The 27,747-nt window shown below is 43.1% G+C and overlaps 2 protein-coding genes across 4 annotated transcripts; both read left to right on the forward strand.

Moving 5' to 3' along the window:
• Positions 1-734: 734 nt before the first annotated feature.
• Positions 735-16,422, forward strand: LOC120751968 (BPI fold-containing family C protein-like). Of its 2 annotated transcripts, XM_040062531.2 has the most exons (16): positions 735-844; positions 2,013-2,139; positions 2,515-2,626; positions 2,753-2,881; positions 3,643-3,798; positions 4,553-4,616; positions 5,472-5,532; positions 6,447-6,538; positions 7,756-7,929; positions 8,626-8,679; positions 10,007-10,177; positions 10,711-10,778; positions 12,063-12,105; positions 12,904-12,967; positions 13,735-13,811; positions 15,449-16,422. In XM_040062531.2, the coding sequence occupies exons 2-16, from the start codon at positions 2,025-2,027 to the stop codon at positions 15,512-15,514; spliced, it is 1,446 nt and encodes a 481-aa protein (XP_039918465.1). In that variant the 5' UTR covers positions 735-844; positions 2,013-2,024; the 3' UTR covers positions 15,515-16,422. The 2 variants fall into 2 exon arrangements, with proteins under 2 accessions (XP_039918465.1, XP_039918466.1); XM_040062532.2 differs by lacking the exon at positions 7,756-7,929.
• A 104-nt stretch (positions 16,423-16,526) lies between these two features.
• RTCB (RNA 2',3'-cyclic phosphate and 5'-OH ligase) lies at positions 16,527-27,250 on the forward strand. Of its 2 annotated transcripts, none has more exons than XM_058420335.1 (12): positions 16,527-16,647; positions 17,147-17,225; positions 18,050-18,117; positions 19,259-19,358; positions 20,449-20,605; positions 21,207-21,363; positions 22,485-22,644; positions 22,970-23,145; positions 23,637-23,825; positions 24,241-24,351; positions 25,042-25,161; positions 26,195-27,250. In XM_058420335.1, the coding sequence occupies exons 2-12, from the start codon at positions 17,189-17,191 to the stop codon at positions 26,300-26,302; spliced, it is 1,383 nt and encodes a 460-aa protein (XP_058276318.1). In that variant the 5' UTR covers positions 16,527-16,647; positions 17,147-17,188; the 3' UTR covers positions 26,303-27,250. The 2 variants fall into 2 exon arrangements, with proteins under 2 accessions (XP_058276318.1, XP_039918464.1); XM_040062530.1 differs by lacking the exon at positions 16,527-16,647 and adding an exon at positions 16,872-17,037.
• The last annotated feature ends 497 nt before the right edge of the window (positions 27,251-27,747 follow it).

A 27,747-nucleotide genomic window follows, 5' to 3' on the forward strand; every position in this document is an offset into this window, starting at 1 on the left:
GTTCAATCTCTGAGAAGTATGAGCATTTGTTGACTGACAAGTGTGTTTACCTTTTCTGTTCATGGATTGCACAATTAAATGACTCAGATTGTCCAGCAAAGTGCCCCATGCCTGGGGAATTTGCTTGGTACTTGCAAGCTAATTGATTAAATCACCTCCTTGACAAGCCAAGTAGTACTGGTCAGCTGAAGTACTGGTTAACTGAATAAGAAAACAGAAGAAATAGAAAATATTGATTGCAAGGACTTGATACTGTATATTTGTTCCAGATATATACACTGCAGTGTCTGTGTGTATTTTTATATATGTATATGGTATAATATAAATACTATATTGTTTATGGTTTCCTGTATCCTGAGCAATTTCAGACAGATGGGACTTGTTTTCCATCTGTTTTTCATAGCAATGACACATTAATTTACTTATTTTACAATAAAACATATCTATGAATATCTGTCCTGTGGAAATACTGGAATTCTCACTGGGGTTTCCTCCTCATCTGAAAAAGGAGTGCTGAAACCATCTGCCACAAAGGCAGCATGCCACCCCAAACTCTGTGTTCTGGCTCCTAAGCACCCCCAGCCAACATTTTACATTGTCCTCTGCTTATCCCTAAATGAAACTTGATAGATTTTACCTGGGAGACCCTAAATCGCTTGGGATGTGGTTATCAGAGGCCACTCCCTGGGTGATACTGCTGAAGATGACAGCGATTGGTTCTCTTCAAGCCCACAGCTCTTTCCTTTAAAAGACGGGCTCATGGCTGCAGAAGGTTTTCCCTGCAACATCCTCAGTCCTGTGGTCTGCTACAGCAAAGGTCTTCTCTTCAGCCTTTGGAGGAGAGGTATGGAAACAAATACATGGTGATCACTCTTTGTCAAGGAGTAGCTTTGCAGGGAAGTGATGTAGCTAAATCTGGTTAAATTTTGAGATTTTAAAGTTTGAGCACTATGCGTATGTCAAAACCGCATTTCCTTCTAGTCCTTTTTATTTGTCCTACGTATGAAGTGTGTTTCTTTCATCTCTCAGTATCTGTCAGTTAAAATTTAAAAAGAAAATACTAGTTATACTAAAAGGCAAAGGTGTTCTGCAGGATAGCTTGAAACTCTTAAAAAATTAAGTCAATGTTCTCTGATAATTTTGCAGATTGTTTATATTGTGATCATGACTGAAAATATTCTGGTGGTTTGAGGTATATTGTTACCTCTGGTAATGAAGCAGCTAGTGAAAGAGGCAGCAATATCAAAACAATTTTTCAGGTATTAGGAAAGGCAATTATCTACTTATGGATGGTTTCATTCCAGCTCTTCAATAGCCCTGTGATAACTAAAGAAATTTTATCTGTAAACGTAATGCTAGAAAAGACACTCTCCTGGACTTTCAGTTGTTCATAACCCAGTGTAGTAGCTGGAAATGAGGAAAACCGTAATAACGTGGCCTATTTGCCAGGTCAGTCCTAGATGACAAGTAACTCCATAGAAGGCTGTCCCAGCTCTGGGGAAAAAACAAAGCCATTCTCTCATTTTGTCTAGTTTTGTTTAAAATTTCTTCATCAGGGTGGCTTCTCTCACTCTCCCTGGGAAACCTTGCTGAAAGCAAAACCTTCTGAATTTCACACTACATGCAGTCTGTGATTTATACAGGTAGCTCCATCTTGCTTTAAATCCTGTCACAGAAGCCCCTGGGATGGGCATTTGCTTCACTCATTCACCATCCTTGTAGTGAATCCTGTAGAGCCACCAAATTACAACCTAAAAATTCAATGTTTGTCCAGATGGATGTATCCCAAGCACTTTCCTCAGTCTCTATGGCAGTGAATAGCCTGACTTTTCTCCTCTGTCCCATGGAGCTCACTTTTTGTAAGTCTGTGGAGAATGGGTCTTCTCTTCCAGGGTTGCTGGGCTTTCCACTTTCCTCATTCTGGAGGGAAAACTGATGTCCAGGGTAGGGGGGAACAACCACCAAGTGACACAACATGAATTTCTGCTATCATTGTAAATATTTATTAACAGGTCCTGTAAAAAATGAGGAAGATGCTGAAGATTTGCTGTTTTCTCCTCCTCTTAAGTTTGCTCAGTGGGCAACTGAACGCCAACCCTGGACTCAAAGTGAGGATCACCCAGAAGGGGCTGGAGTATGGTATGTGTGATGTTCTCAGGAGTTGTTCATGGCATTGCCTTGAATACTGATACGACAAAGGAAAGAGGGCAGTGGGAGTAATGACCCCATGATAGGCTATAGAGGAAAGTTTAACAACACAATAGAGTAAAGTCAGTAAGTGCTTGACAGCATTGTACATCCGTATCAAGGTTCATCAGACCTCAGATATTGAATTAGTTAGTTCAGCTCTTGCCATGACTAGGAGTGAGACCTGAAATAGCACTGCTGGGTCTCAAGTGAGATACCACCTTTGTGCTGATTCTGTGTCCATCACATTTCCTAAGGCAGAGACACATAACTCTAAACTCCCAGGCACTATCAAAGGCAACTGAACTGATCATTGTTTTCCTGTAGCCAAGGAGGTTGGGCTAGAAATCCTGAAGCAGAATATGGAGAAGGAGCATTTCCCTGATTTGACTGGCCATGAGAAATCTGGGCTTGGAAACGTCAAATACAACATCTCAAGGTAAGTATTCTCTCTGAAGGCAATTTGTGTTTGACTGAAATTTTCATCTTATTTTGTGTTCATTCTGACTATTAAGTCCACTTTTTTAAAAAATCTTTTCTCTCCCTTTTCTCTCTCATGCTCTAGGATACATGTTACTGCTGTTGAATTACCCAGTGCTTCCATCTCCCTCCTACCAGGGTCTGGGATAAAACTGGTGATTGGAAATGCTTCTCTAACCATCGATATGAACTGGAGCATAAGGACTTGGATGTTGTATGTACAGCTTTACACGTCCTGGGATTTTTTTCTTGATGGATAAAACAAAATGACAAATTTTAGTTTATTCTTGTGACCCCTTCATTGTAAAGGTGCTCTTTACCAACTGGCAGCAGTAACCCAGGAGCACAGACTGGTGCTTCTCAACAGATCTGCTGGTGGGAGACAGCCCCTGCCCCCTCAGACATCAGCACTGATAAAGAGCCCATGGCTGAGAAGCACTGCTGCAAATAGTACAGGACTGCTGCTCTAGCTGAATGCTGTCATTGTCCAGCCTGCCAGCTAATGACACTTTTAGAAAAACTGTAGTGTGGTGGATCACAGTCCAGTATAATAAACCCTCATAGTGCAATCACACTATTAGAAACCCTCTGCTATGCCACCAAGAGATACAATTCAAAAGCTGATGGAAAATGGATAAGCAAATGGCAATATCCTTAGAGCAGTCTCCACGCCTTCCCAGTCCCAGGCTGCTTCAGAGGAAAGAAATCTCTCTTCCCTTCCCCATAACCCACATTACCTATACTGCTAAACTGACTGAATACAGCAGTCTCTGATCTGCACTTCTGCCAGGGACAGCAGGGCTGCATGCAGGGGAGGGGACCTGGGAGCTGAGGGGGTGACACAGCAGAAGACACAGGCAGGCAAAGCAGAGTCATGGCAGTGACCAGGACCAGCCATGGGTCTACATCACAAGGCAGTTCCACAGAGAAGAGGCGGGGGTTTTCTCAGTTTCTATTTATTTTCACTTGATGCAGCAAAGACAGTGGAAGAGGCACAGTGCACATTTCAAAGGTGTTTGTTACTGCAATCTTTTCAACACCCCTGGATAATACAGGCCCTACATCAATATCCCTCACCAGCTGCCAGACAACTTCTGGTGATGTAGACATCAAGCTGAATGGCAAAACTGGGTAAGTGGAAGACATCTGTATAAACTCTGTCACAAAATAACTGTCAATGAATGGCACAGAAACGACTTCACAAATTAGGGCACACAGAATTGCTTTTAGGCATCATAAGGCACCACAGATGGGAACTGGGGCCCTAATACAGCATTGAAATGGCCAACATTGATATTTGTCCTTGTATTTACACACAGTAGAAGATAACGACAGAAACAACCCCTTATGCTTCTTCAGCACCCACTTCTTTCAAACTTCCCTAATCTTCAGCTCTATGTAGAAGTTACAAGTTTGTGCTGTGCTTCACTCCTCCTACTCACAGTGCTATCAAAATTGAACAGAACCAGACTGGCTATTAAGCCCCTGGGTACAGCCCCATTAAAAAGTATCTCATTATTTTCTTGTATTTCTCTCACTGTCTGAATACCACTCTTGTCACCTGTTTGGGGGGTTGTGTTTGTTTGTTTATTTTTACTTGTTTTGAAAGTCCCTAGTGCAGAGACTATTTTGTACATACATGGTGGTGGTACTATGAACAAATCTCTTTTCACAAATATTAATTAACCCAGGCTGAGATGCATAGTGCTGAAATTATAATCTTTTAAATTGTGGCTCTCTGATAGTTTTTACATTTAAAAAAGTTCCTATGTGTACTAAAATATCACACTAAGAGGCCATTAAATTCATGTTCTGCAGAGATATCTGATATCCTCTTAATGACCATAGCACTTGACCCATTAATTGCCTTCTTCCTTCCCTCTAGCTTCCTGCATAACTTCTTTATCAAGTATCTGAAGAAACCCATTCACAGGAGCCTGGTCACTAATGTAAGCCTTTCGCGTTGTGCAGGGGAGAGGTGTAAGGAGGACAGCATTCACAAGGCAGTGCTGTGAACTTGGCAAAGGAAGAATTAGAAAAATAATCCTATAATAGTCCTATTCTGGTCTGATCAGCATAGTTATCATTTTGCAGCCAGAAATTATTCCAGATAAAGTGACATGTTCATAGACAAGATACTGACAGAGCTACATTCAACCAAGGCAGCAGTAGGGATGGAAAATGTAGTTATTTTTCCATTCCAATCCAGAATAAGTCCCTGCCTGTGTACCTACAGGCATCTTGGGGCTTGGGTCATTTTTATGCTTGGCAGACAGAACATACACTGGGCAACACATAGAGAAATTACAGGATATCAACTGATAGTACGACATTTCAACTTCATTGTATCAAAGGGGTGAGTAGTTCTGATGACAACCTGCCCAGGGCCACTGAGAGGAAACAGAGCTTGAGATGGCTGTCATTCTGTCCAGGGATTTACAGTTGGACTCGCTGATCTTAAGGGTCTTTTCCAACCTAAATGATTCCATGATTCTGAGATCTCTCCTGTGTCACCAGTACGGTATCTGTCCTTGCTCTGTTTAAGGCTGTGGTTTTGTCACCCCCACCAGGCTGCCTCTGGGAACTTCCCTCTTTTTTGCAGCTCTGACATACAACATGCTTACACTGCACCAAGCAGGAACCTAGGGGATCCAAGGTTAGCTGAAGAGAAGCCAGATTAGGTGTTTTGATAGACAAATGCTGCAATGTGTGTCATGCTGCATAAAGATCTGCTAGCACACATGTAAGAGGTGCTTATACATCCACACTAATTAGTCCATAACTTGAGTGTGCTTTTGTTGTAGTCATGTCCCAATATCAGAGCTGGGATCCAGCTGATAGATGAAGACCTCCGATCACTGAATGGTGAGTCATCAGTGATACGTTTCCCTTCTGTTTTCTTTCTTCTGACCAGTGAAATTCTGCTGTTTCCTTAATGGTAACTGCTCAGCACTGCCTCCAGGAGTGGCATCAGTCCCTCTGATCCGTCTGCTCCCTTGCATACAGAACCACAGTTAAATAACAACTGGGCTACTTGAGCTAGAAAAGTGTGTTTCTAAGAGCCAAGGACTTGGTAGCAATTCTCAACTTGCAAGTGTGGCAGTACTTCTGTTGTGAGAAATGCCACTTAGAGGCCACGCAGTACCGAAGCTGAGGCAGTTTTCACCTACCATGCTCCGAGTCCTCCTGCACACACAGCACTTGACAAGCTGAAGCCTGCTGTCCTAGCCTGCCTGTAAATTAAGTTTTACTTGCCTATTTATCAAACTTGCCAGAGACAAAATGAAAAAGCTCCTTTGCAAAAACCTTCTCATTTGAACCACTTGGGGTTAGGTTTGCAGGCATTTAAGACACCCCAAGTGTTGGTCAGATACCATGTGCAAAGCACAGGTGTCTAAGCAGATCAGGCACCCTCCTGGGAACATATTTGCAAGTTACAGGCACTTGGGATGCTCTTAGAACTGCTTGATGAAAAACTCTAACACCTCTTTATGCCCTGAAGCACTGACATGGCCATCTTCTTTTTTGGGTTAGACCAAACTTACTTTCCACAACGAGAAAATAACAGAGAAACTAGAGAAGGAGCTTTACATAAGGTCTCGGTATAAATATCAAATCTTAGGTCAGAATGCATGTTAGGAGGTCCCTGGTTGTGTTTTCCCCTACTCTCTGGAACAATTTGTGTCATTCTCTTTCAGAAACTGACTTAGTTTCAAGTACACATAAAATTATTTCTGTGGTTTTTGTAATATTCTGTTCTTTATCTACTACCCTTACAGCTGTAATGCAGATTGATGATTTGGCTGAAGTAGACTACTCCTTAAGTAGCTTGCCAGCAGTATTCCGACCATTCATTGACCTGGACTTAAAGGTAGTATTTTGTTCATTAAGTTTAAGCTGCCTTGTGCTTGGTGCTCTACAAAGGCCGAATGAAATGACAGTCTTGTCACAAAGATCCTAAAAATTAAGGATTTAAAAAAGGACGACAGGGAAATAAGAGAGGTAGAAACAAAAAGAAACAAGAAGTTAGGATCTGCTTGTGTGGTAGACACTGGTCTCAGCACACCAGCTCTGCAGCTGCTGTCAAACTCTTCTGAGTATTGCAGCAACTAGATTTTAAGCAGGGACTTGAGTCAGACTAAAGCCATGCAAAATCCTGGCTGTTCCAAGAGCTACTGTCCCACGTAAGTGGGGAAATATACAAAGACTGGTAAATCCAACAAGTGAGGATTGAATGGAGGTCACCAACTGTGATTCAGCACTTTGTAAGCATTCTGATAGTCCTTAAAAGGCAACAGGAGCTTTAGAGCTAGATGAGAAAATAAAGACAGACGAAATACATTTGAGATTAAACAGAAAGAAGAGAACTAATAAAATGGACATAAAAAACTTTACCCTTTAAATGTCATCGTCACTTTCAATCAGTTTTACTTTTTTGTTTCATCTGGATGCATTTGGAAGTATTAGATCTTCAAGGCTTGGTCAATATGATGGGTAATGCAGAACACAACATAGGCATTTCAGGTTTGTCTGACACAACTTTCCTTTCTCATAAGCCTTTTTTCTGCACAACATATCGACTTGATTATGGGCAGAATACAGTGGTGATTTTGACCAAGAAAGACCTCTGATCAGAAAGAGATCTCTTGACCAAGAAAGAGATCAATTTTGTATTTGGGACTATTGGATTGTTCTTAAGCAGCAGTTCTCAGATTTAAATTCCTGGAAATGAGGAAAGGAAAAAGTAAGGCTTTTCAAAAAGGAGGACCACTAGTCATGTTCTTCATACAATATTTAGACATTTAATTTAGAGGGTGATCTGAAGTGGCAGACTGTCCTCAGTAGGTGACCAGTATCCCAAAAGACAGATCTTGGGCTCCATCTGTGAAGATGTCCAAATGCTGAAACTTGTCTTCACCACCTGCCTGAAAGCACCAAGCCTTCAGGTTGTACTACAAAGCCTGCATTCACATTTGTATACCAAATCAATAGCCTGGGCAAAGTCAAGGGAAGTAGCATTCATTGTCTGCTGTCATGCTAAAGTTATATTTTGACTCCGTTTTTTTTATCTCTGACAATAACTTTTAGGGCGTAGTCTTCCCAGCTGGAAACTATACTGACTCTCCCTACGTGGCAGCTTCCTTCACAATCCCAGACCAAAGTGACTCCATGCTCTACCTTGCCTTCTCTGAGTATTTCTTTCAGACCTCCTCATTTGCTTACTACACCGCAGGGGCCTTCAACATGACCATTGCAGAGGAGGTGAGCAGGACACAGAGGAACGGCGTCAGAGTAGCTCAGATAGGGCTTTGACCTGCCAGATGTCAGTATGTGGCCATACAAAGCTCTCAGCTGGTCTGTAGAGTCCTAAGACAGTAGATTATAAATGCGAGGGTGTTGTTATTCTCTTTTACTTATGCTCTATAAAGATTCAGGCCACAGCTAGGCATGCCAAGTTCCACTGAGCCAAGTACCAAATACTATTCATTTTGTTACAAAAAACAAGGGGTTTGTACACCTGAGGCACAGACTTCTCTAACAGGGACAAGGGATAAACTCTGGAGAATTTTGCAGCCTTAGTGGCTGTTTTCTGAGGGATCTTCATAGAATGAAAATATACAGGGACTTTGTAAGACAAGCATCTGTCAAAGCACAGCACCTGTGGCTTGGAGGCTGCCTGACTTGGCTAACCTGACTGCAGGAGGTTCAGTAAGTCACAAAACCTACAGACTGCAGCACAAACTATAATTACCTTAAGCATTTGCTTTCTGAGGGATTATTTTGGCATGTATTATTTGGAAGCTGTTTTAAGTATACTGAGTCTCTTAGCAATATTTCTGAGAGGCACAAAATCAAAGATTCATTGAAATAACCATAACAATGCATTTAGGGAAAAGCTGACCATGAAGGTCAAATCTGGTAACTCGTTTGTTTTCTCTCTTTTATTTTTTCCTTCAGACTTGCAGCTATTTTAATATAAACACAGAGATATTTGGCAGTATCATCCCTGAGGTGAGTTTCATTACTTTCACAAAGTGTCGGGGAAGCCCCCCCAGTTTGGGTGTCAAGACCCCTCACTACTGGGGTATCCCTAAGGCTTATAGGGCCAGCAGGGCTCCTGCACTGGAGAAACAGGCACGTGTGCCTTGTAACAGCAGAGCAGATGGGCTTTGTCACTTCCCACCCCATGATGAGCTGAATGACATGCACTGTTACCAAACATAATCTTGGCCCGTAACCTTGCACATCAATCTTTTCTCTGGGCACCGTGCCCAAGCCACAGCTGTTCCCACCTAAAGCCAGCTCTATGCAGGAAAAAGCTTCCAGTCATGAGTCCTGCTTTGAGAGACATCCAAGAGGGCCTCAGCTCAGAAAAATCATCTTTCTCCTCCCCAAACCTGCATAATTCTCTTTATTTTGCTGCTGGACTGTGACTGATGAGCAGAAAACTTGGGAAGGGACCATGTGCAGGAAAATGAGCTAACAGATGGACAGGAAACTACATCCTATGGAACAGACAAGGCCGATGCACAGGATTTCCATTTATTTTAGGTGAAGGAGATGAATATAACAGGACAGATAATATGAGCATGCATGGCTTCCACTAGCCTTCTGAGACAAAATGAGAAACCAAAAATGAGCATAAGAACCCCTAGGCTATAAATACTGAGGATGGGTGAAATCAGACTAATAGTTCAAAGTACTTCACATTCTTGTTTGCTTCCCAGATGTTATTAAGTTCCTTCCTCAGAAATATAAGAATTCTCCAAGGGCAGTCATGTATGATGTTCTCCATAAAATGCCATGAGCATTGATGTGAATATTCCACCCCCTCTGTTTCAAACACTGAATATTTGTGAGCCTATTCGCTCTTTTGTGAGCCTATTCACTGTGAGCCTATCACTCTTCAGGCAATGAACAGAGTGAGGCTTCTCTGAGGACAGTCCAGTGAAGGAACCCATCTCCTGAGATGGGTGAATTTCAAAGTGAATGACTCCTGAGCTCTTTTACTGTGTGATTAAATATCACATTCGTGGTCCATTTATCTCCTCTGTTCACAAGCAAGTATTTAATTTCTCTTGAAATAATATGGAAAAAATTGTACTACTCAAGTGGAAGGAACTTTCCACTGCATCCCTGAGTGGCCAATATTGTTAATTTAGCTCCACAGAAAACCTTTATTTCCTGCTTACCTGAAAGAATCTAATGTTAGCAGCTATTGTTAACCTCATCATAAGGAACTACTCCAAAATTATTGCTTCAAAACTGAAAAAATGCAGTATTCTGATCCATTCTATAAGTTTTTGGTTTTTTTTTTTTTTGTCTTTGAATCTTACAGGTAGCTAAATATTCAGTTACACCCTACCCAGTGATGTTGAAGCTAATGTCTACTGAAATCCCCACCATCAGCTTACAGCAGGATTCCTTCACGCTAGAGATTCAGGGCTCCGTGGAGGTGTTGGCCGTTTTGCCAGACTCAACCACCCAGTCTCTGTTCACACTGAACATAGTAAGTACAACAAACACAGTGACATTTAACTCAGGGTTAAATATGTTTGTTTCTTCCTTCTCTTAAAACTCTGTACAAGAAACAAAGAAAATGCCAATTTTCTAGTAGTTAAACATGCAGCTTCCCCTTAGTTACAGGTGTAGACATGACCTCACCTAACCTACAGGACATTTCTATGGCAAAGAACATTTTCCTACAGATGGACAAAACTCCCAACATATAGTGCCTCTGACTGAGCAAGGTTTTGTTCTTAGGAACAAAAGAATTACAGTTGTGCAAGTGTGAGTCATGCCTCGACATCTTTTTCGTGGCTTTGATTAATGACATCTCATTACCCCCTTTTCAGCTGTTGTCAGTGCCATTCAAATAGACAGATACTTACTGTGTGCAGCCTTGCAATGAGAAAGCTGCATTTACCTAAAACAGCTTCCATGCAAAACTGGAAAGATGGTATTTATGTATTTATGATGAAAGCACAGCAAGGGTCCTGGGGTTTTTTATGACTAGTAACCCATGGTTTCTTTATTCTGCAGGCAGCCAACACCAGCATTTCTCTGAATATATTTGATAAGAAATTGATGGGCTCGCTATGTTTAAACAGGTAATCCAACCTGGGATGAAAAAGATTTCCTGTGGAAAACAATGCTAGCAATCCCAACATTAGTAGTTCAGACATATGATCAGATAACTATGAATATGTTTTGCTGGTAAATTCACCTGCATTAGATTCTCTGAATCTGGCACCACTTCACAGTTTAGAGGAGGCAGGAAGCTTCTCTCTGACAATTGCCATGGCCCCCAAGGGACTTCCCACCGGTGGATTGCTGCAGGGAAGTAGTCTCACCGAACTTCCCTGCTTTTCACATCTACTGTCCCTTGTGAGGTAGATAAACTAAGCATGCAGGGCAGTTTTGATGACCATAAATCATCTGAGAGTTTCCCTCATCCCTTTCCAGCTGGCGAGATGTCATGGCTTTCTAGACAACCTGTGCCACTAAATAATGTCAGAACAGTCCAGGGCACAGTAAAGAACCTGGGCCTCTGCAGGTCCCCTGTGAAGATATTCTTATAGCAGACATCCTTCAGCTGAAGTCCTGCAGCTTCCAAGGTTCAGAAAGCTGGAGACCAGAGGCTAGGTCGTTCACACAACTCTCATGTCACACCTTATGGAGAACACCCTCCGTATATCAGGACCTCGCAACTGGGAATTGGGACTCCAATTTCATAAAAGTATCTAAGAAAGACACAGGGTTAAGAACATGCAGAGTTCGTCAGGGCAAAGGGATGTCAGGAATTTAAGGAGGATAGTGTTGTTAGCATTTTCTGCAGTAATTTTCAGAGAGGAAAATCTAGAGTGTGCTGGAAGCTGGCCTTGAGAACTTGGGTACTGGTGCTGAGGAAACTCAGAAAACTTTTGCTGGATACAAGAGTAACATAGGGAATAAATATTTCAATGTGGCAACAGAGGCGGTAGCAACAAAGCCAGCAGCAGCAGTACCACACAATGAACAGATCCTTTCTTCCTGGTAAGACTCACATGAAAGCATTATGCAGATGTACCAAAATCACTGGAAAATACCTGACACCACACAAGTCCTTGGTAAAATCATTTATCAGTAGGATTTCCAGAACAGCACAGAGGGTGAAGCACAGTCTCATTGCTGGCTACAGCCCTTCTAACACACTCTTGCATGGATGCTCAGCAGTGCTCCAAGAAAACCACATTTTTCTCTATGCAGCAGTATTCAGTGTGTAAAAGTGCTTCAAAATTCTCTTTACAGATGCTTCTTAAGGCCTGGAGCTCTACAGCAATGACTGCACATGATTAGAATAACTGTGTTTATCCTTTCTTAGTGACTCATCTTGTTTCATTTCTTTCCCTCAGGATCCAGTTCTCCCTAGCCCACTCCAATATTGGCTCTTTTGAGGTAAGTGGGTAGTTGAAGCATATAGGAAATGCAAACTAAGAATATCAGTGATATCAATGCTAAAGATTAAGCAGCTAAATTTTATCTGTATTGCTAAATCCTTTGGCTTCATTCCCAAGTGGCTCTTTTCCTGTGTTCTGGCAGCCACCTCTCTGTTCCGGACTTACAAGTAAACTCTTTGGGGCAAGCTAGTGCTGTGCAAATGAGACATTTTGTAGTTGCCCCGGCTGCAGCAGGCAGAGATCTCTCGAATCATCAGGGTGAAACAGAGCAAAGCTGACCTGTAGCAGCAGAGCTGAGCTCCATCCAGTGGTCACAGGGATGGCGGAGGCACAGGCACTCCGCGGGTGCTCATCAAGGTGCTCGGAATTATGGCAAGGAGGGGGAGTCAAGGCACTCCCCTCAGACGCCTGAAACAGTGCAGTTGCAGCCTTGCAGGGGAAAACCCTGCCCCGCAGAGAGTCATTTCATCCTCAGTACAGTCAATCTGTTCCAAGTAGCTGAGGAGAAAGGAATAAAACTGTTCTGGTCCTGCTCTGCTACTGCTGATAAATTATCTCATGAATAAAGCAAATTAAAATGTTGGCCAAGCATAATGAAATCCATTTGTATTTGGCATCTCACTTCCTTTGCATCATTCCGAAACCCTAAGCTCCAAAAATCACTTGAGTTAATGACTCTTTGAGACCAAAAGAGAACTGGAAGTTGACTAAGAGCCTACTAACTCCACCCAGGATTAGGGCATGACAGTTCTACCTCCATCAATGATGGCTAACTCAGTCTTCTTATCTGTGGCAGGTCTTGCCTCTGGAGAACATCCTATCTTACATTTTACAGACTGAAGTAATTCCATCAGCTAATGGTAAGGCTGTATTTCAAAGCATCACCTAAAAAGCTTCCAGCAGAATGAGTTATTCTAGGAACTTCTGACTTTCTGAGTAAGTTTTCAGCTCCCCTTAACTTGGAGAGGAAAACAACCATCAGCCAGTAAGCAGTGGAAGGTGGAGATTGATCTGTAGGGGTGTAAGTGCTCCCCCTCACTTACAAAAAGGGCAAAAATTACTAGGAAAGTAAAAATTCAGTGCCTTCATCTCAGTCTAGGTGGTCCTGATGCATCGTGGAGAAAAGCAAAAGTCTCTATCATCTGCACACCTGTCTGAGGCCACCATATGTGAAATGTACTCCTTTTCATTAGACCAGAACACAGCTTTTGCGTCTCATAAATCTTATTTAAGGCCCTGGAGGGAGATACAGCTTTGTGTCAGCCCGCTGTACTGGGATGAACACCACCTTCTTTTGTTAATAGATACAAATGGGAATAGATTCTATTGATGGTAGAGCTGTATTAACAATCCCTTAGGGATCATTAGGGATAAATCACTCACTATGTAATGGGTTGAACATAAAATGCCTTGGTTTGCCTGCAACACTCTACCAAGAGAGAAACACTTGTAATTCTTTTTTCCCATTGGCAAATGAGCATCTCAGCAACCTCCCAGGCTTGCTTGTGAAGACTAAGAGGCTAATTGTTATAAATTACCTATAAGTCTCTGGATAAACAGTGTTGTTGAAGGGCAGGTGTTTATTATCTTTCTAATGCATACCTAAATCATTGTTTCTTTTTTTAAGCTAAATTGTCAAAAGGATTCCCTCTTCCCAATCTGGCCAATGTTACCTTGACAGGACCTCACATTACAATTGTACAGGTGAGATTTTGATACTTATAAATGATTTTCCTTTATGAAAGGTTATTCCCTCTTTTTCCTTTTTTTTCCCCCCTGTCCCCTGGCATTTATTTACCTTCTATAGTGCCAGAAATTTGCTGTATTTGAGCTACTTAAGCAGTAAAAATGGGTTTAAAAGGAGATCTGTAATAACAGTAAAATTCTATTGGAAACAAATATATCTTGCTTTGAGAGGAAAAGTTAGAACTGAATATATAACTATGGAGTGATCAAATGTGCAATTTGTTCAGCCTTGCAAGCTGCAATTCAGTGTAAAAATGCATTTAACATATTGTTCAAGTTTGGCCAATCACATCAAATTAGAGCTATTGCTATCTCACAGTCTTGTTGAATACTTGGAATATGAGAGGTAGGCAAATTCAATTTTGTGCACCTAGGATGCCCAGATTTTGTTAATAATTGGTGATACTGACTGAGGCTAGTAGCCCAAAGTAGTTAGTGAACTCTCAGAAAATATTTTTTTTCCTTCTGGTTATCCTTCTCCAAATCTAGCCCTTAGTTTGGGCATAGAGAATGTTGTTAGGTAAGCAGTAGTACAAGGGTATTGCTGACAAACTAATGCCCAGAAAATTAGTAACCTGCTGCATTTCTCCACTTGTTTAACAACTTCTCGAAGTTATTTTCAGTTTTTCTGAAGTTTTTCTTTGAAGAGACTCCTAAATCTTTCTTTGTGGTTGAGCACAAAACACAGTTCAGGAAAGGAAATGCAAAGATTGTTTTTAATTGTTCTTTACCTCCCATATACCTGGATCCCTACAAAATATAATTGCTCCAAGACTGCTTTCAGTGGCACTCATTGCCAACAGTCTTATGGACTATTTGTGAATGAAGGATTTTAGTGATTCTGTGGTGCCCATTCCCCCCTCATGTTCTCTAACCAGTCTCCTCATCAGTAACGAAGAATGAGATACAACACGGAATTGCTATGCCCTACCAAAGTGAATGAGATTCCTATTTAAAGGTTAGAGTTTAGGCTCTAGTTCTAGAGTTTCTATTTCCAGTCCCAGTCTGTTGACTATGGTCAATAGGAAGAAGAACAATTCTTCCTTTTCATAGACAGGCTGGATGGTGCTTTGAGCTACCTGATCTAGTGGAAACTGCCCATGGCAGGGGGATTGGAACTGGTCGGTCTTTAAGGTCACTTCCAACTCCACCCATTCTGTAATTCTGTGACTGTGATGAACTGCTCTCTGCAGGCTCATTGCTCTGTATGTGCTGACAGCGGGGGAAGCTCTAAGGACAAGTTCAGATTAAATGGCTAATTCTTAAGTGGTACAAATTAGGTAAAAAATAATACCACCTTGTGATGCTTGCCTAGTTGCCTCAAGGCTCATATGAACCTTCCTGAGTAGGCTGTATGATGTTTAGATTCCCTTCTGTCATTAACATGGTGCAAAGGGACAGTACCCAGGGAAAGATGGAGGCCTTTTGCAAAGTTCAAAAGTCAGAGTTGAATAAAACTTGTTAATTCCAAGGCTCAGCTCTTCTCAGTAGATTTTTGGACCTTAAACACCAAGATCAATTTGAATTTAAGAAACCCCAAAGTAAAATGTTCATTTTAATTCATAGTATGTCCATAACTGTTCTTCTCCCCACAGGGATATGTGTTGATTTCAACTGATGTCCACTACAAACACGAAAGGAAAAGAGAGACTACTTGTTAAGCATGAACTTCAAATCAAGTCAATAATGGGACTCCAAAGACTAAACACTGTCCAGTTCTGCCGAAATGTTTAACTTGAGCTCTGACACCCCCATCCTTCTTGGGGCAAGAGGGGGTGCTGGGAATCAAAAAAAGCTGATGGAATGGTTAGCTGGTATAATGGTGGTAACAAGCAGACCCAAGGGAGAATATGTAACACATGCTTGACATTTATTTATTTTACGGTTTAACTGACATAAAAATGTTTTTCAGATTAATAACTCTTTCAAAATACGATTTTGTCTATGCACTTCCAGAAGGATGCTGCAATCTCTTAAAATTAGGAGAAGTATGTTGTCAAAATGATGCTGCTAGGTCAGATACAGCTGCTAATAATGTTTTTACTTTAACAACCTTAAACACATCCCTTCTGCACACCATGCATGAAGTAGGGAGTGAGCCCTCTCCAGAACTGCGGAACTGCCAGACTGGGAACTGTCCCAGTTACAATGAGAACTAAAATCTTTGCAGTATCTTAACATAAATCTTAAGGTGCAGAAGCAGGACATGAGTCAGTGGCACTACTACTCTCCATCTCTCCCTGTGACTGTTCAAATCCTTGTGCCTGTCATGTGCCCTGTTTAGGGCTGTTTAGCCAGGTTAGATACATTTAACTCCCTCAGTGTTTCTGGGTAAATCCTCTAGATCTAATTCTCCGATATCTTTGTCTGAATTGAAGGTTGGATACTTTTCTTATTTCGTTTGGGTATCTTACCCTCTTTCTTTCTCCACCTTTTCTTCCCGTATTTTATTAGTGTGCGAATGTGAGCACAGTTCTGCAGAGGGCCATGCCTGCCCTGCAAGGCGCAGGTGCTTGTGCTTTGGCCAAACCTGGCCGGGAAGCCGGCTCTGCCTCCCAAACACCTGTTTCCCTCATGCTGACAAACACAGCCAGTGATGGGGTGCGGGCAGCTTTTGCCTGTCCGGAGCTGAGCGAGCTCACCCCACCTGCTGCAGGGAGGTACCCAAATACCCCACGGGCCAGAGCTACTCTGCCTCGGGGGTCAGTACGCACAGACACCTGAAAAAAAAAATACTTAGGGTTTTTCCACACAAACTAGCCCAGAAGCCGTACGTGAAGGAGAAGGCAGCCAGGTACAACCCAGAGCCCTGCTGACGCCCCGGCCCGCGGGCACTGAGTGCCTGCCGCGGGCTGCCCCAGCATCCTGGGAGACGGGTCTGGCATGGGCTTCGCTGGGAATGGGCCAGCCCTCGGCACGGGTGAGGGACGGACGGACGGGCGGACGGAGGCGGCAAGAAGCAGAGATGAGGGATGAGGAGGAGTTTTGAGCCTCGGCGGCTCCTGTCCGCTGCTGCTACCGCGGGCTCGCGTCAGTTCCTGCCGCCGGCCGGCGCTGCCATCGGGATCCGCCGAGCGGGAGCGCCGCCGCCATGAGCCGCAGCTACAACGATGAGCTGCAGTACCTGGACAAGATTGACAAGAACTGCTGGCGGATCAAGAAGGGCTTCGTGCCGAACATGCGTGTGCGTGGGAGGGGGCCTGGGTGTTCGGGGCGGGGGTCGGGGGATGGGGCGCGGAGTCAGGGTCGGGGCGGCCCGGGTGGAGCCGGGCGGCTGACGGCTCTCCCCACAGGTGGAGGGCGTCTTCTACGTGAACGACCCGCTGGAGAAGCTGATGTTCGAGGAGCTGCGCAATGCCTGCCGAGGCGGAGGTGGGTCCAGCGGGGTGCGGACCCCCTGCCCCGGGGGGTGACACGGAATCACCCTCTGAGAAAGCCCTCTGAGATCATCGAGTCCAGCCTGGGACCGAACGCTACCATGCCAGCTTAAACCGTGGCAATGAGTGCCCCGGTCTGTCCATTCTTTGAACGCTTCCAGGGACGGTGACCCCACCACCTCCCTAGGCAGCCCATTCCAGTGTGCAATCACCCTTAACGTGAAGAAATTCCTCCTAATGTCCAACCTAAGCCTCTCCTGTGGGAGGAGCCCGTGTTCTGCCCCGGGGCTGTCCCCGCTCGTCCTTCCCCGAGCCCCGGGGTGCAGCGGGGCAGGCCCGGCGGGTGGCTCTGGAGAGGCAGCGGACACGAGCGGGTTATCCCGGCGCTGCCCGGGAGCAGCACGGGCGGTCACAGCTGTAGCGTGGCCTGTGCCCACCTCTGGCGAGCGGGCCCGGCGCTGCCGGCTGCGCTGTGTGCTCGGGAGTGTTCCTTGAATGCCGCTCTCACGGGTTCCTGTACCTGTTTTCTGTGGAGATGGGGTGCTGCCAGCTGGGCTGGAGGGAGCACGCTGCTGTTGTTAGCACAGAGCCCACGCTATTGGTACAAACACAGCAGAAGTTAGTCTTTAATGAAAGAAACACTGCATTTAATGAAACCGCAGATTGTGTGCAATGCCCGGCTCTTTTTGCCAGATTAGAAGTCTTGTCAGTGGCTGATGGTTTTTTTGCCAGTGTTTTAAGTAGTTCCTAGAAAGTGTTTCATTGTGATTATCATGGTGAATTATCAGATTGCTTTTTTTTTTTTTTAATCTTTTCCAGGTGCGGGTGGCTTCTTGCCTGCTATGAAACAGATTGGGAATGTAGCTGCATTGCCTGGAATTGTTCATGTGAGTATCTGCTTTGAAAATCTGCTCTTTTTCTGTTCCCATCTGCCTGAGACTATTGCATTCCAAATGGGAACTCTCTCATGAGAAGAGGTATGGACCAACGCAGTGTGTTAGGAGCCTGTGTCTAAGTAAGGAATGCTTGTAAAGGCAGGCTGCAAAACTAAGTTGTCAGAAAGGACAGTAGCTACTTGCTTCGTTGCTTGGCTTTTGAGATACAGCTTTTCATGCTGTTTCAGCTTCTTGAGCCACCTTTCCCCATTGTTCATACTAACTGGTTGTTGGTTTTGAATTGCCTCTGCTCTGGAATACATGGAGAAGTGTGGAGAGAGCAGGAGGTGGTGCTGTTGTCTATCTGCATTATTGTTACTGGCCTCATGTAAGTAGTGAGCCTTCACATGCATTCAACACTGCCTGCCCTCATCCTGTGCCTTTTTGGAAGCAAAGCATCAGATACAATGATGCAGGAGGAAAATGCTTACCTGTGACTTTCCAAGAAGTGCAAAGTCTGATATGGAAATGATCCTTTTCACATTCAATATTGCATCTATTAATAAGCAACAAATAAAAGAATTTTAAAAAATGTCTCTTTAAGGAGAAGTTTTGAATTTATGGATGCAGTAAAAGGCAGACCATCATGCTGTTGAATGCCTTAAGGCTCATGCCAAAATGAAGTATGATAGAAGTAACAACTTGCTAAAATGGGAATTTTGGCTGGTAGTTTGTGGAAGAGATGCTGCAATCATGTACATATTCAAATCTTCACTTTTTATTTCTAAACCAATGATTTCTTGGTGATGGCAAGGAGAGGCAGAAGCAGCAAATAATCCCATTCAAAAGTACTGTTCACTTCAGTGTGTGGTGGCACTTTAATAGATATTGAAAAGTTCCAATTTCTGATAACTTTCCGGGTCTCACGAGGTGTTTGCTTCAGAGATCTGCTCTCTGCTTTTTTTGAGTGTACTGTAAGTGCAGGAGATTAGATCCTTACCTGAGCTGATGTGTTCACTCCACCTACATCTGAACATGCCTTCTCCTTTTGGTATATTTTTTTGCAAGTGTGACAACCACTGCCACAATGCAAAGTATTACCAAGGCAACTCTGCAGCACTGAGTTTCATAAAACTTTAAAATTGCCTTTCAGAGATCAATAGGCCTTCCAGATGTCCATTCTGGCTATGGATTTGCTATTGGCAACATGGCTGCTTTTGATATGAGTGATCCTGAAGCAGTGGTTTCACCAGGTAAGGATGACTGACTTAACCTGCTCTGAGGAATATCTGGGATGGAATAAAAACATTTTTCAAAATGGCAGGACTTTACAGTACTTCACATCCAGAAGCAAAGCAAAAGATATGAGAATTATAAGGATTTAAGGGGTGCTTAATTCTTGCACTTAGAATCTTTATGGAGCAGATAGTTACACTGAGAACAGCTAAACAGTACAGGAGAATTGCCCTTGTGTTTGCAGCTTGGACTTAGAAGTCCCTCAATTTTGAAGTCTTTGACCTTGGGATTTCACCAGATTGATAAAGAACTGACTAGTTTCTTCGAGTAGTTTGAAAACATCTTTTCAGGATATTTCTATACTTAAAACGTGAGCTTACAATATGTCCGTCTTTTTAGTAAACACCCAGATCTTTGGTTACTGATAGATTGAAACTTGTGTGGCTGTCGTGATACATGATACATACTCCTGTTTCAGTTTTGCTTTGATCAGTTCAAGTGCTCCTGATAGACTCAGACCCAAGGTCTCTTAGTTTGGTATCTCCCCTCTAATATTAGTAATACCAGAACCTTCATACTAAAGGTGGCATGATTATCTTTCACATTTGGTGTTGCCGTATAGAATTTATTATTATAAATAGTAAGAGTTAAGCAAAACAAAAAGAACTGAAGTTCAATATTTCTTATAAGTACTAATTACTTCTTATAACTATTTATTATTCAAAGATTTATTAGTCAAGATTCATAAACTTATTTTTGGTGATTGCTTTCAAGAACATTTTACATCAGGGAGCCATTCTAAGATCTGTCACTTTTCTCCTGACCTTAGGCAACAGAACAGGAGCATTCCCTCTACTTTCTACGAGCAGTGTGTTTTATAATTGCATCCACTTCTCTTTGTCAACTTGCTGGAGTAACTTTGTAAACAGAGACCTCTGTGGGCAATCGTACAGCTACGTCTTGAAGTCTGAGGCTTCATGTAAATCTGCTAAAACTAAGCTTAATGCAGTTGTGCTTTTTTTCCCCCCAGTATTATGTCACAAGAAAAGGAGTGAGATTACAGCCTTGAGTACACACTCCCTGACGTGGCTTTTTCTCCGCTCGTAGGTGGTGTCGGCTTTGACATCAACTGTGGTGTCCGCTTGCTGCGGACAAATTTGGATGAAAGTGACGTGCAGCCTGTGAAAGAGCAGCTGGCCCAGGCCATGTTTGACCACATTCCTGTTGGTGTCGGCTCCAAAGGTGTCATCCCCATGAATGCCAAGTAAGAGACTGACTTTGTGCTCACTAGAGGGGACATCTCTGCTGTTAGTTTTGGTGCAAGATTCATCAGTGGGAGACTTGAGAAAGGAAGACTAATTCTAAAATGCTTTCCATTCTTTCTGTGTAGGTGCTTTACCAGGACTGACATAATCATCAATGCACAATCAGCTCTTTCTTCCCCCATTTAAACCCCTTAAAGGCTCTTGCTGGGTTGTCACTTCTTTTGACAGAAAACTTCCATGAACATAAAAGTCTTTTTTGAAAGGGATGAGAGATAGGATTATAGATAAAAAATAGGATATTTCCCACCCAGCAAAGAGGAAAAAGTGATGACGTACCAAAAGTTAATATATCTGTGGAGCGTGATTTTCATGAAGTATTAAGAAGCTGGACTTGTTGTTGGGGGCTGAGCATAGCATAATAGAATCATTTAGGTTGGATAGGGTCTTTTGAGGTCATCTCGTCCAACTCCTTGCAGAAAGGATCTAAATCTAAAGGTAGGTCTTAAAAAAAAAATGCATCAAGTAGCTCAAGACCATATCCAGTGGAATTTTGAGTATATCCAAGGATAATCATCTTATGTAGGTGTTTGATAATTGTAGGGATTTGGAAGAGGCACTGGAGATGGGTGTGGACTGGTCTCTCCGAGAGGGCTATGCCTGGGCAGAGGACAAGGAGCACTGTGAGGAATATGGAAGAATGCTACAGGCCGACCCCAACAAAGTCTCTTCAAGGGCAAAGAAAAGGGGGCTGCCTCAGGTAAGGTTATGTTTCAGGAGGGCTGTGCATGCTCTCACGGTTCAAATGTAAAGGTTAGAGAGTAGTTCTCTAATTCAGTATCTTTTCTTGAAACTCTGTCTGGCATTACTAGGGAAATGCTAGATGGGGAAAATGTGAGATGATGAGGTCAGTTCTGAATAATTCTGGACAGAACTGCAGCAGAGGAGAATAATGCTGGGTGTACCCAAGGTCCCTGGGGCCATCGGGTTTTCATCTGTTAACACCAGGTACTGGAAGTTGTATTGGGTGGTATTTCCACATCCAGATGTAATTTGTTTTGGAGAGACAGGCAAGTTAATGTTCAACTTTCATCTGTGTTTGCTCAGCAAATTAATAGCAGGGCAAGAAAAGATGCAATAATAAATGGAACTATCTGATAACTGAATCACAGTTTAAGAGTTGGATTCATTTCTATATATAGTGTCTCACTGCTCTGTGTGGAATAATTTGAGATGGCTATACTAATGGTACATTTGTAAAGCTTTCTTGTATATTCTTGATATTAATTGTATTATTATATGTTAATTGGGGTGGGGCAAAATTACAGTATTTTAACCTCAAAATAACGTTATGTCCCCAGTTTTCACATTTGCTTTGCAAATAAGCGATCAGCTGTTACAGAGTTGAAAAAATTTGGGCTTGGAAATGGAATATCTTGTTTTAATCTGCTGAAAAGATTTAAGTACCTAATTAACAAGATGTTGTAACTTTTTTGTGGAGTTATAACCAAGTATAAGACTGTCTGCTTTGTACAAACTGAAGATGAAGTCCCAATACTCTATACTCTTCCTATCCATGCCAAAGTAAGTTGGAAGAAGGTGGCAGCACAGTCTGTATGTAGATCCTGGTCTCTTGTTTAATCACAGTCTTGTTCCAACAGCACAGGTAGTTACAAATTTGAACAAAAAGGAAAGTGGTGATGCTACTGTGTTCGACTTCCTCCCAGTTTACATGGGGATATTTTTTCCCCAAAAAAAACCTTTTCTAAACCTAAACCCCTGCTGTAGCAATGTGCCCTATCTCCTGTTGCCTTAGCTCTCCCCTGTGCTCCCAGAAGCTGCTTTCCTTGCCCTGTCTGATCAGTGTCTTGTGATTGGCAGCTGGGGACCCTGGGAGCCGGAAATCATTATGCTGAGATCCAGGTGGTGGATGAGATTTACAACGAGTATGCTGCCAAGAAAATGGGCATTGACCACAAAGGGCAGGTGTGCGTGATGATCCACAGTGGAAGCAGAGGGCTGGGCCACCAGGTTGCCACAGGTATGATCTGACTGGTGTAGCTACCTGGAGCGAGGCAAACCCCTCAGCATGGTCATGTCACTGACAGCAAACTCCAGCACCAAAGAGCATTTCTTACAGTGCAGTTGATGAGAGCATCCTGAATTGCCTGGTTAGGTGTTACCTGTTTGCAAACGATTGATAATGTTCTGCCACAGATTTGCTTTTGTATTTGAGAAACAGCCTTGGGCTTGACCATTGGACAGATGAGTTCAGTTTTGGAATATAAATTACAGACACCCATGTTAATCTCAAAGATTGCAGCAAAATTAAGAAGTCACTTTGACTTACTGTGTTTATTTCCCAGATGCACTGGTGGCTATGGAAAAAGCCATGAAACGGGACAAAATCATAGTGAATGATCGCCAGTTGGCGTGTGCCAGGATTGCCTCTGCAGAGGGACAGGATTACTTGAAGGGAATGGCAGCTGCTGGCAACTATGCCTGGGTTAACCGCTCTTCCATGACTTTCCTAACACGACAGGTAGGAGTGGAGTTGTCTCTGATGCAGGTATTTTTGCTGCTTCATCCCAGACTTAGAGAACAAAGCGTACTTGCACTATTTAACTTAATTTCATTTTTATGTTTCTTAAAGTGTCTTTTTCTGGAGAGACTTGCACAAAGCTGCAGTCATGACAATCTGTCTAAAACTGCTCAACGTCACTGGATTGTACTTGGCAGAAGCCACTTAATAAGCAGTGTTCGTGAAAATGCCTTGAGCTGAAAAAAGGAGATACAAGAAAACTGGGGGGTTTATTGCTAAAATTGGGGGGTTTTGTTGCTAAAGCCAGCTTTTCAGTGTTGCACAAATTTGCCTAATTGATACCTGACTGAATTACAACAGGAAGCTTCCGGTGAGCAGAGAAACAATCTGTGCAGTCCAGTTCTGTCATTCTTAGCATTGCTGTTTTCAGTTCCACTGTGGCTGACTTATGTTGATCTTGTATCTCACATCCTGATTTGCTCTCATTTTAGGCCTTTGCCAAAGTCTTCAACACAACCCCAGATGACCTTGACATGCACGTTATCTATGACGTGTCTCACAACATTGCCAAAGTGGAGCAGCATGTAGTAGATGGAAAGGAGCGGACCCTGCTGGTGCACAGAAAGGGATCAACCAGGGCCTTCCCTCCTCACCATCCTCTTATTGCTGTTGATTATCAAGTAAGTTTAGCTTTGGGAGAAGGAAATTGAGAGTTCTGGATTAATCAGACAATTTTAGAGTCCCTAGCAGATACCTTGAAAAACAATCTCACAGCATTTAGGTAGCAGCACTGGAATCCTGGTGGGATGGCAGTATTCAGCTTGTGTGTGTTAGATCTTTGGGATCCTTTATGCCAAGGGCAGAATTCAATGGTTTGCCTTGTCTGACTGTTGGACACAAGGCATTTTATCTACTGGTCTGCTCTTTCAGTGCAGTTAGTTTTCTAGAATCCTTGACTCCAGGCACCTGGGACAACCAGGGATGCTCTCAAGGAATGTTAATCTGATCTTTTCTGGAGATAGAGTTCCTCTCAGACTTCTATTAAGAATGAGTTTTTTCAGCTTTTTCTTACAAATGAATGCTTTGCATCCCCAGCTGACTGGACAGCCCGTTTTGATTGGTGGCACAATGGGCACCTGTAGCTATGTCCTCACTGGAACAGAGCAAGGCATGACTGAGACCTTTGGAACTACTTGCCATGGAGCTGTAAGTCAAGAAGTTATTTCAGGGAGGGGTTGGGGTGAGACTGTCATCCAGAGAACAAAGTTGTTGAAGCATCATACAATGTGTGATTTATCTGTTGGTCATACAAGTAGAGAGTAGCCTTGCCAGTAGTCCCGGCCCAGGAGATCTGCAGGGTAGGAGTCTTTGTTCCCTTACTGAGTAGTTGTGACTACTTCTGAAGAAAATCTAGAGGATACTGCTTTTTATAAGGCAGATGTTAGGATGAAGATATGGGGAATAAGCTCCTTTTACCAAATTCTGGTATCTCAGAGCTAGTGGGAGGGATTAACTGTGCTGAGGCTGTCTATGTAAAACTCCTCAGTAGTTAAAGTATTTCATAGTGTTATTCATAGTGTGAGACAGTCATTGAGGAAGAGAAGTATCTTCCAGTAAGTTCCAAGTCCTGAACACTGTTTGGTTTGGGTAAAAAGACACTTGCAGACAAGCGTGTTATACAAATGAAGCTTTCCTAGCCATCATACAAGAGGGGTGGTTTTGCAGGAGCCTGTGACCTGAAGGCAAAATTAATTTCCTGCATTCAGGTTTATTGTGGTCTGTGCTCTCAGTCTATCTGTGTTTGCTTATAATGCAATAATGGGGTTTTTTTATAAGAAAGAGTTTTGTTTTTCCTATCTGCTACAAAAAATAGAACTAACAAAACTGTTGGCCTAGGGTCGTGCACTGTCTCGAGCCAAATCTCGGCGTAACTTGGACTTCCAGGATGTACTGGACAAGCTGGCTGACATGGGCATTGCCATCCGTGTTGCTTCTCCCAAACTGGTCATGGAAGAAGTGAGTTTTAGTATTCTGTTGTCTTGGAAGGAAAAGGGGTCTTGCTTCATGGCTGAATTACCCTCCCTGGCCTCATTTTTTGCAGTGCTAAGCGATTGCCAGTACTCTAAATATGCAGCTTGTGTGATTTTTGATGGAGCTGTCAAATTTTTGGAAAATGATAAGAAGTGTTCTCTATCCTAAAAGCATGCTGAAAGGGGAGATGCCTGACTGACAGGTTTGGGGGGGGTATGTTTTTTCCTCTTCTGCCTGGTGATAGGGACAACGGCTATTTTTGTTGGAGCATCTACAAAAGTTGCTATGTTTTATGGATTTTCTTCTTGAATGATGTCCTCCTTGCTTTAAATTTACCTTACACTGCAGCTTTCATGTATGTTAGTAGCAGCTGGAAGGATCCTCTTTTAAGATGAACTTCCATATTTGCTCAAGGAGAGAACTCTGAATGGTCAGAAAATTTTGGGTATTATGACTTCACGTTCCTTTGCATTAACATGAGCATGCCTTTTCTGTTGACAGCCTCACTCGTGAAAGTGTTAATCATTTGGCACTATGCTTTTCTGGGTGTTGGTATTACATGAACATGTTGATCACATTAATGTCTCTATTTAAGAGCAGCTTCCTTGTCAGAATAGGGCTGGAGGGGGAAGCTCTAGAGTTAAACCTTGACAACTGTTACTAAGGGGCAGTGAAGATAAAATTTAAAAGCTACCTGTAAAGAAGTTGGAGTCACTTCCTACTAGATAATGGGATTTGACATTCTGACATGCTGGGGCACTGATTAGCTGAAGAACTGGATTAAAATAGCTGTTATTTTATCTGAAATATGATGAAAGCTTATTTGGAAAACTAAGTGTCTTACAGATTTTTTTAGATACATAAGGTGGGCAGATTCTCAATATGTTCACCTACTTCTACACCCTCCATTCATTTATATGGTTACTTTTGTGAAGAGTGGATTTCAAAAGCCTACACCTGTGACTATGGGTTGTTTACAGTTTTGTCTCTTTTTTTTGTTGTTTTTTTCCCCCTCCAGGCACCAGAGTCTTACAAGAACGTGACTGATGTAGTTAACACTTGCCACGAAGCTGGCATCAGCAAGAAAGCCATTAAACTGAGACCTATTGCTGTTATAAAAGGCTAGGAGCCAACAACGCACCGATGTCTCCAGGCCTTACACAAAACTGACTAGAATTGTCATCTTCCCACACCTCTTGGACTCCCTAGGATGCTCAAATATCACATTCCTTTTCTGGAAACACAACAGCTGAGGATACATCTATTTTTAACCACTCCTAGCCACGATTAATGCCTATCCTCCTGTTATATGGCGTTCTTTTCTTGTGAGGACAGGGCAAAGAAATAAGTAAGTCTTGGTTTTTATAGGCAGTCCTTTCTCCATTTCCCTGCTCAGGCAGGACTTCAGACTTGCCTGAATTGTCACTAAGTGCTGTGTTGCAAGACCACCTCCATCAGTGAAGGTGGTGTATGAGCCAGACCTGCGGTCGCCACACCTGAGTGCCTGGAGCTTTGTCTGCATATGGAAGTACTCTGATAGACAGAGCAGGGAGAGGCTGTCCTGTTTGCAGCTGCCTTTTTGCATAGTTTGTACCGTTGCATGTTTTGTGGCAATTGGCTAAGAAATCTAGAGTTGGGAGCAGGCTTCTGCTCAGGTTGAGAGGGGCTAGCTAAGCTTGGGACACAGTCTTACCCCCAGCCTCTCCTGTTTCACACAGCACCTGGTGGATGTGGCTCTGGACAAGTAGGCATTCCACAGCCTTTTGGAAAAGCTGAGTAGAACTGAGTATGTTGCCTGGAGAGGTTTTGTTTGCCTAGTAAAAGTTATAGCTTAACTTAGAGATGTGCTAATCCAACATTTTAAAAAGCTCTAAGCATGTGAAAGTTGGGTTGGGTAATGCTGCTCACTGTGTCCCACAGCTGTGATTTAAAGGAGCCCAATTTCAGGGTCAGGCCCAATGCAGTGGGGCAAAGTGTTTCTTTTACATTCATTAACCAAGACTGGAGGGGAAGCTGACCATCCCCACTGGATCATTTTGGGGGATTACAATAAAATGGGAAGATGGACGTGGCAGTGTGTCTGTGTCATGATTATTCTGTGTACTCAAAAGCAGACAACAGACATTTTAGCCATACACGAGCTTGAAACGCATTGAGTTTTGTGACTTCAGATGATGGATCTTGCAAAGAATGCGCAGATGGCAGGATTTTAGCAGGATGCAAGGAAGGGCAATGCAGTGCAGTTTTCCCGACTGGGTTATGCCAGCAGTGTGGTGGCTGTGACTTGTCCTTGCCGGCCGTGCTGAGCCCAGCTCGCTGCGCCGGGATGGCGCCTGCCTGCCTGCCATGCCGGATGGCGGCACAAGAGGGCAGCTGCAGGGAAACAGCACCCCAAAGCAAGAGTGGAGCCCTGCCAAGGACTCGTGTAAGGGGAACAGATAGTGATTGATGGACTGCGGTGCCTTTTGATGAAACATCCCTTTAAGTTCAGGCTCTTAGAAAGCATAATGGTATCTCACTGTCGTAATCACTTTGTTCCTACGGGTTTCTTAGGTTCAAATGCTGTGTTTG

Source organism: Hirundo rustica, chromosome 4 (genome assembly GCF_015227805.2).
Source record: "Hirundo rustica isolate bHirRus1 chromosome 4, bHirRus1.pri.v3, whole genome shotgun sequence".
Taxonomy (NCBI): Eukaryota; Metazoa; Chordata; class Aves; order Passeriformes; family Hirundinidae; genus Hirundo; species Hirundo rustica.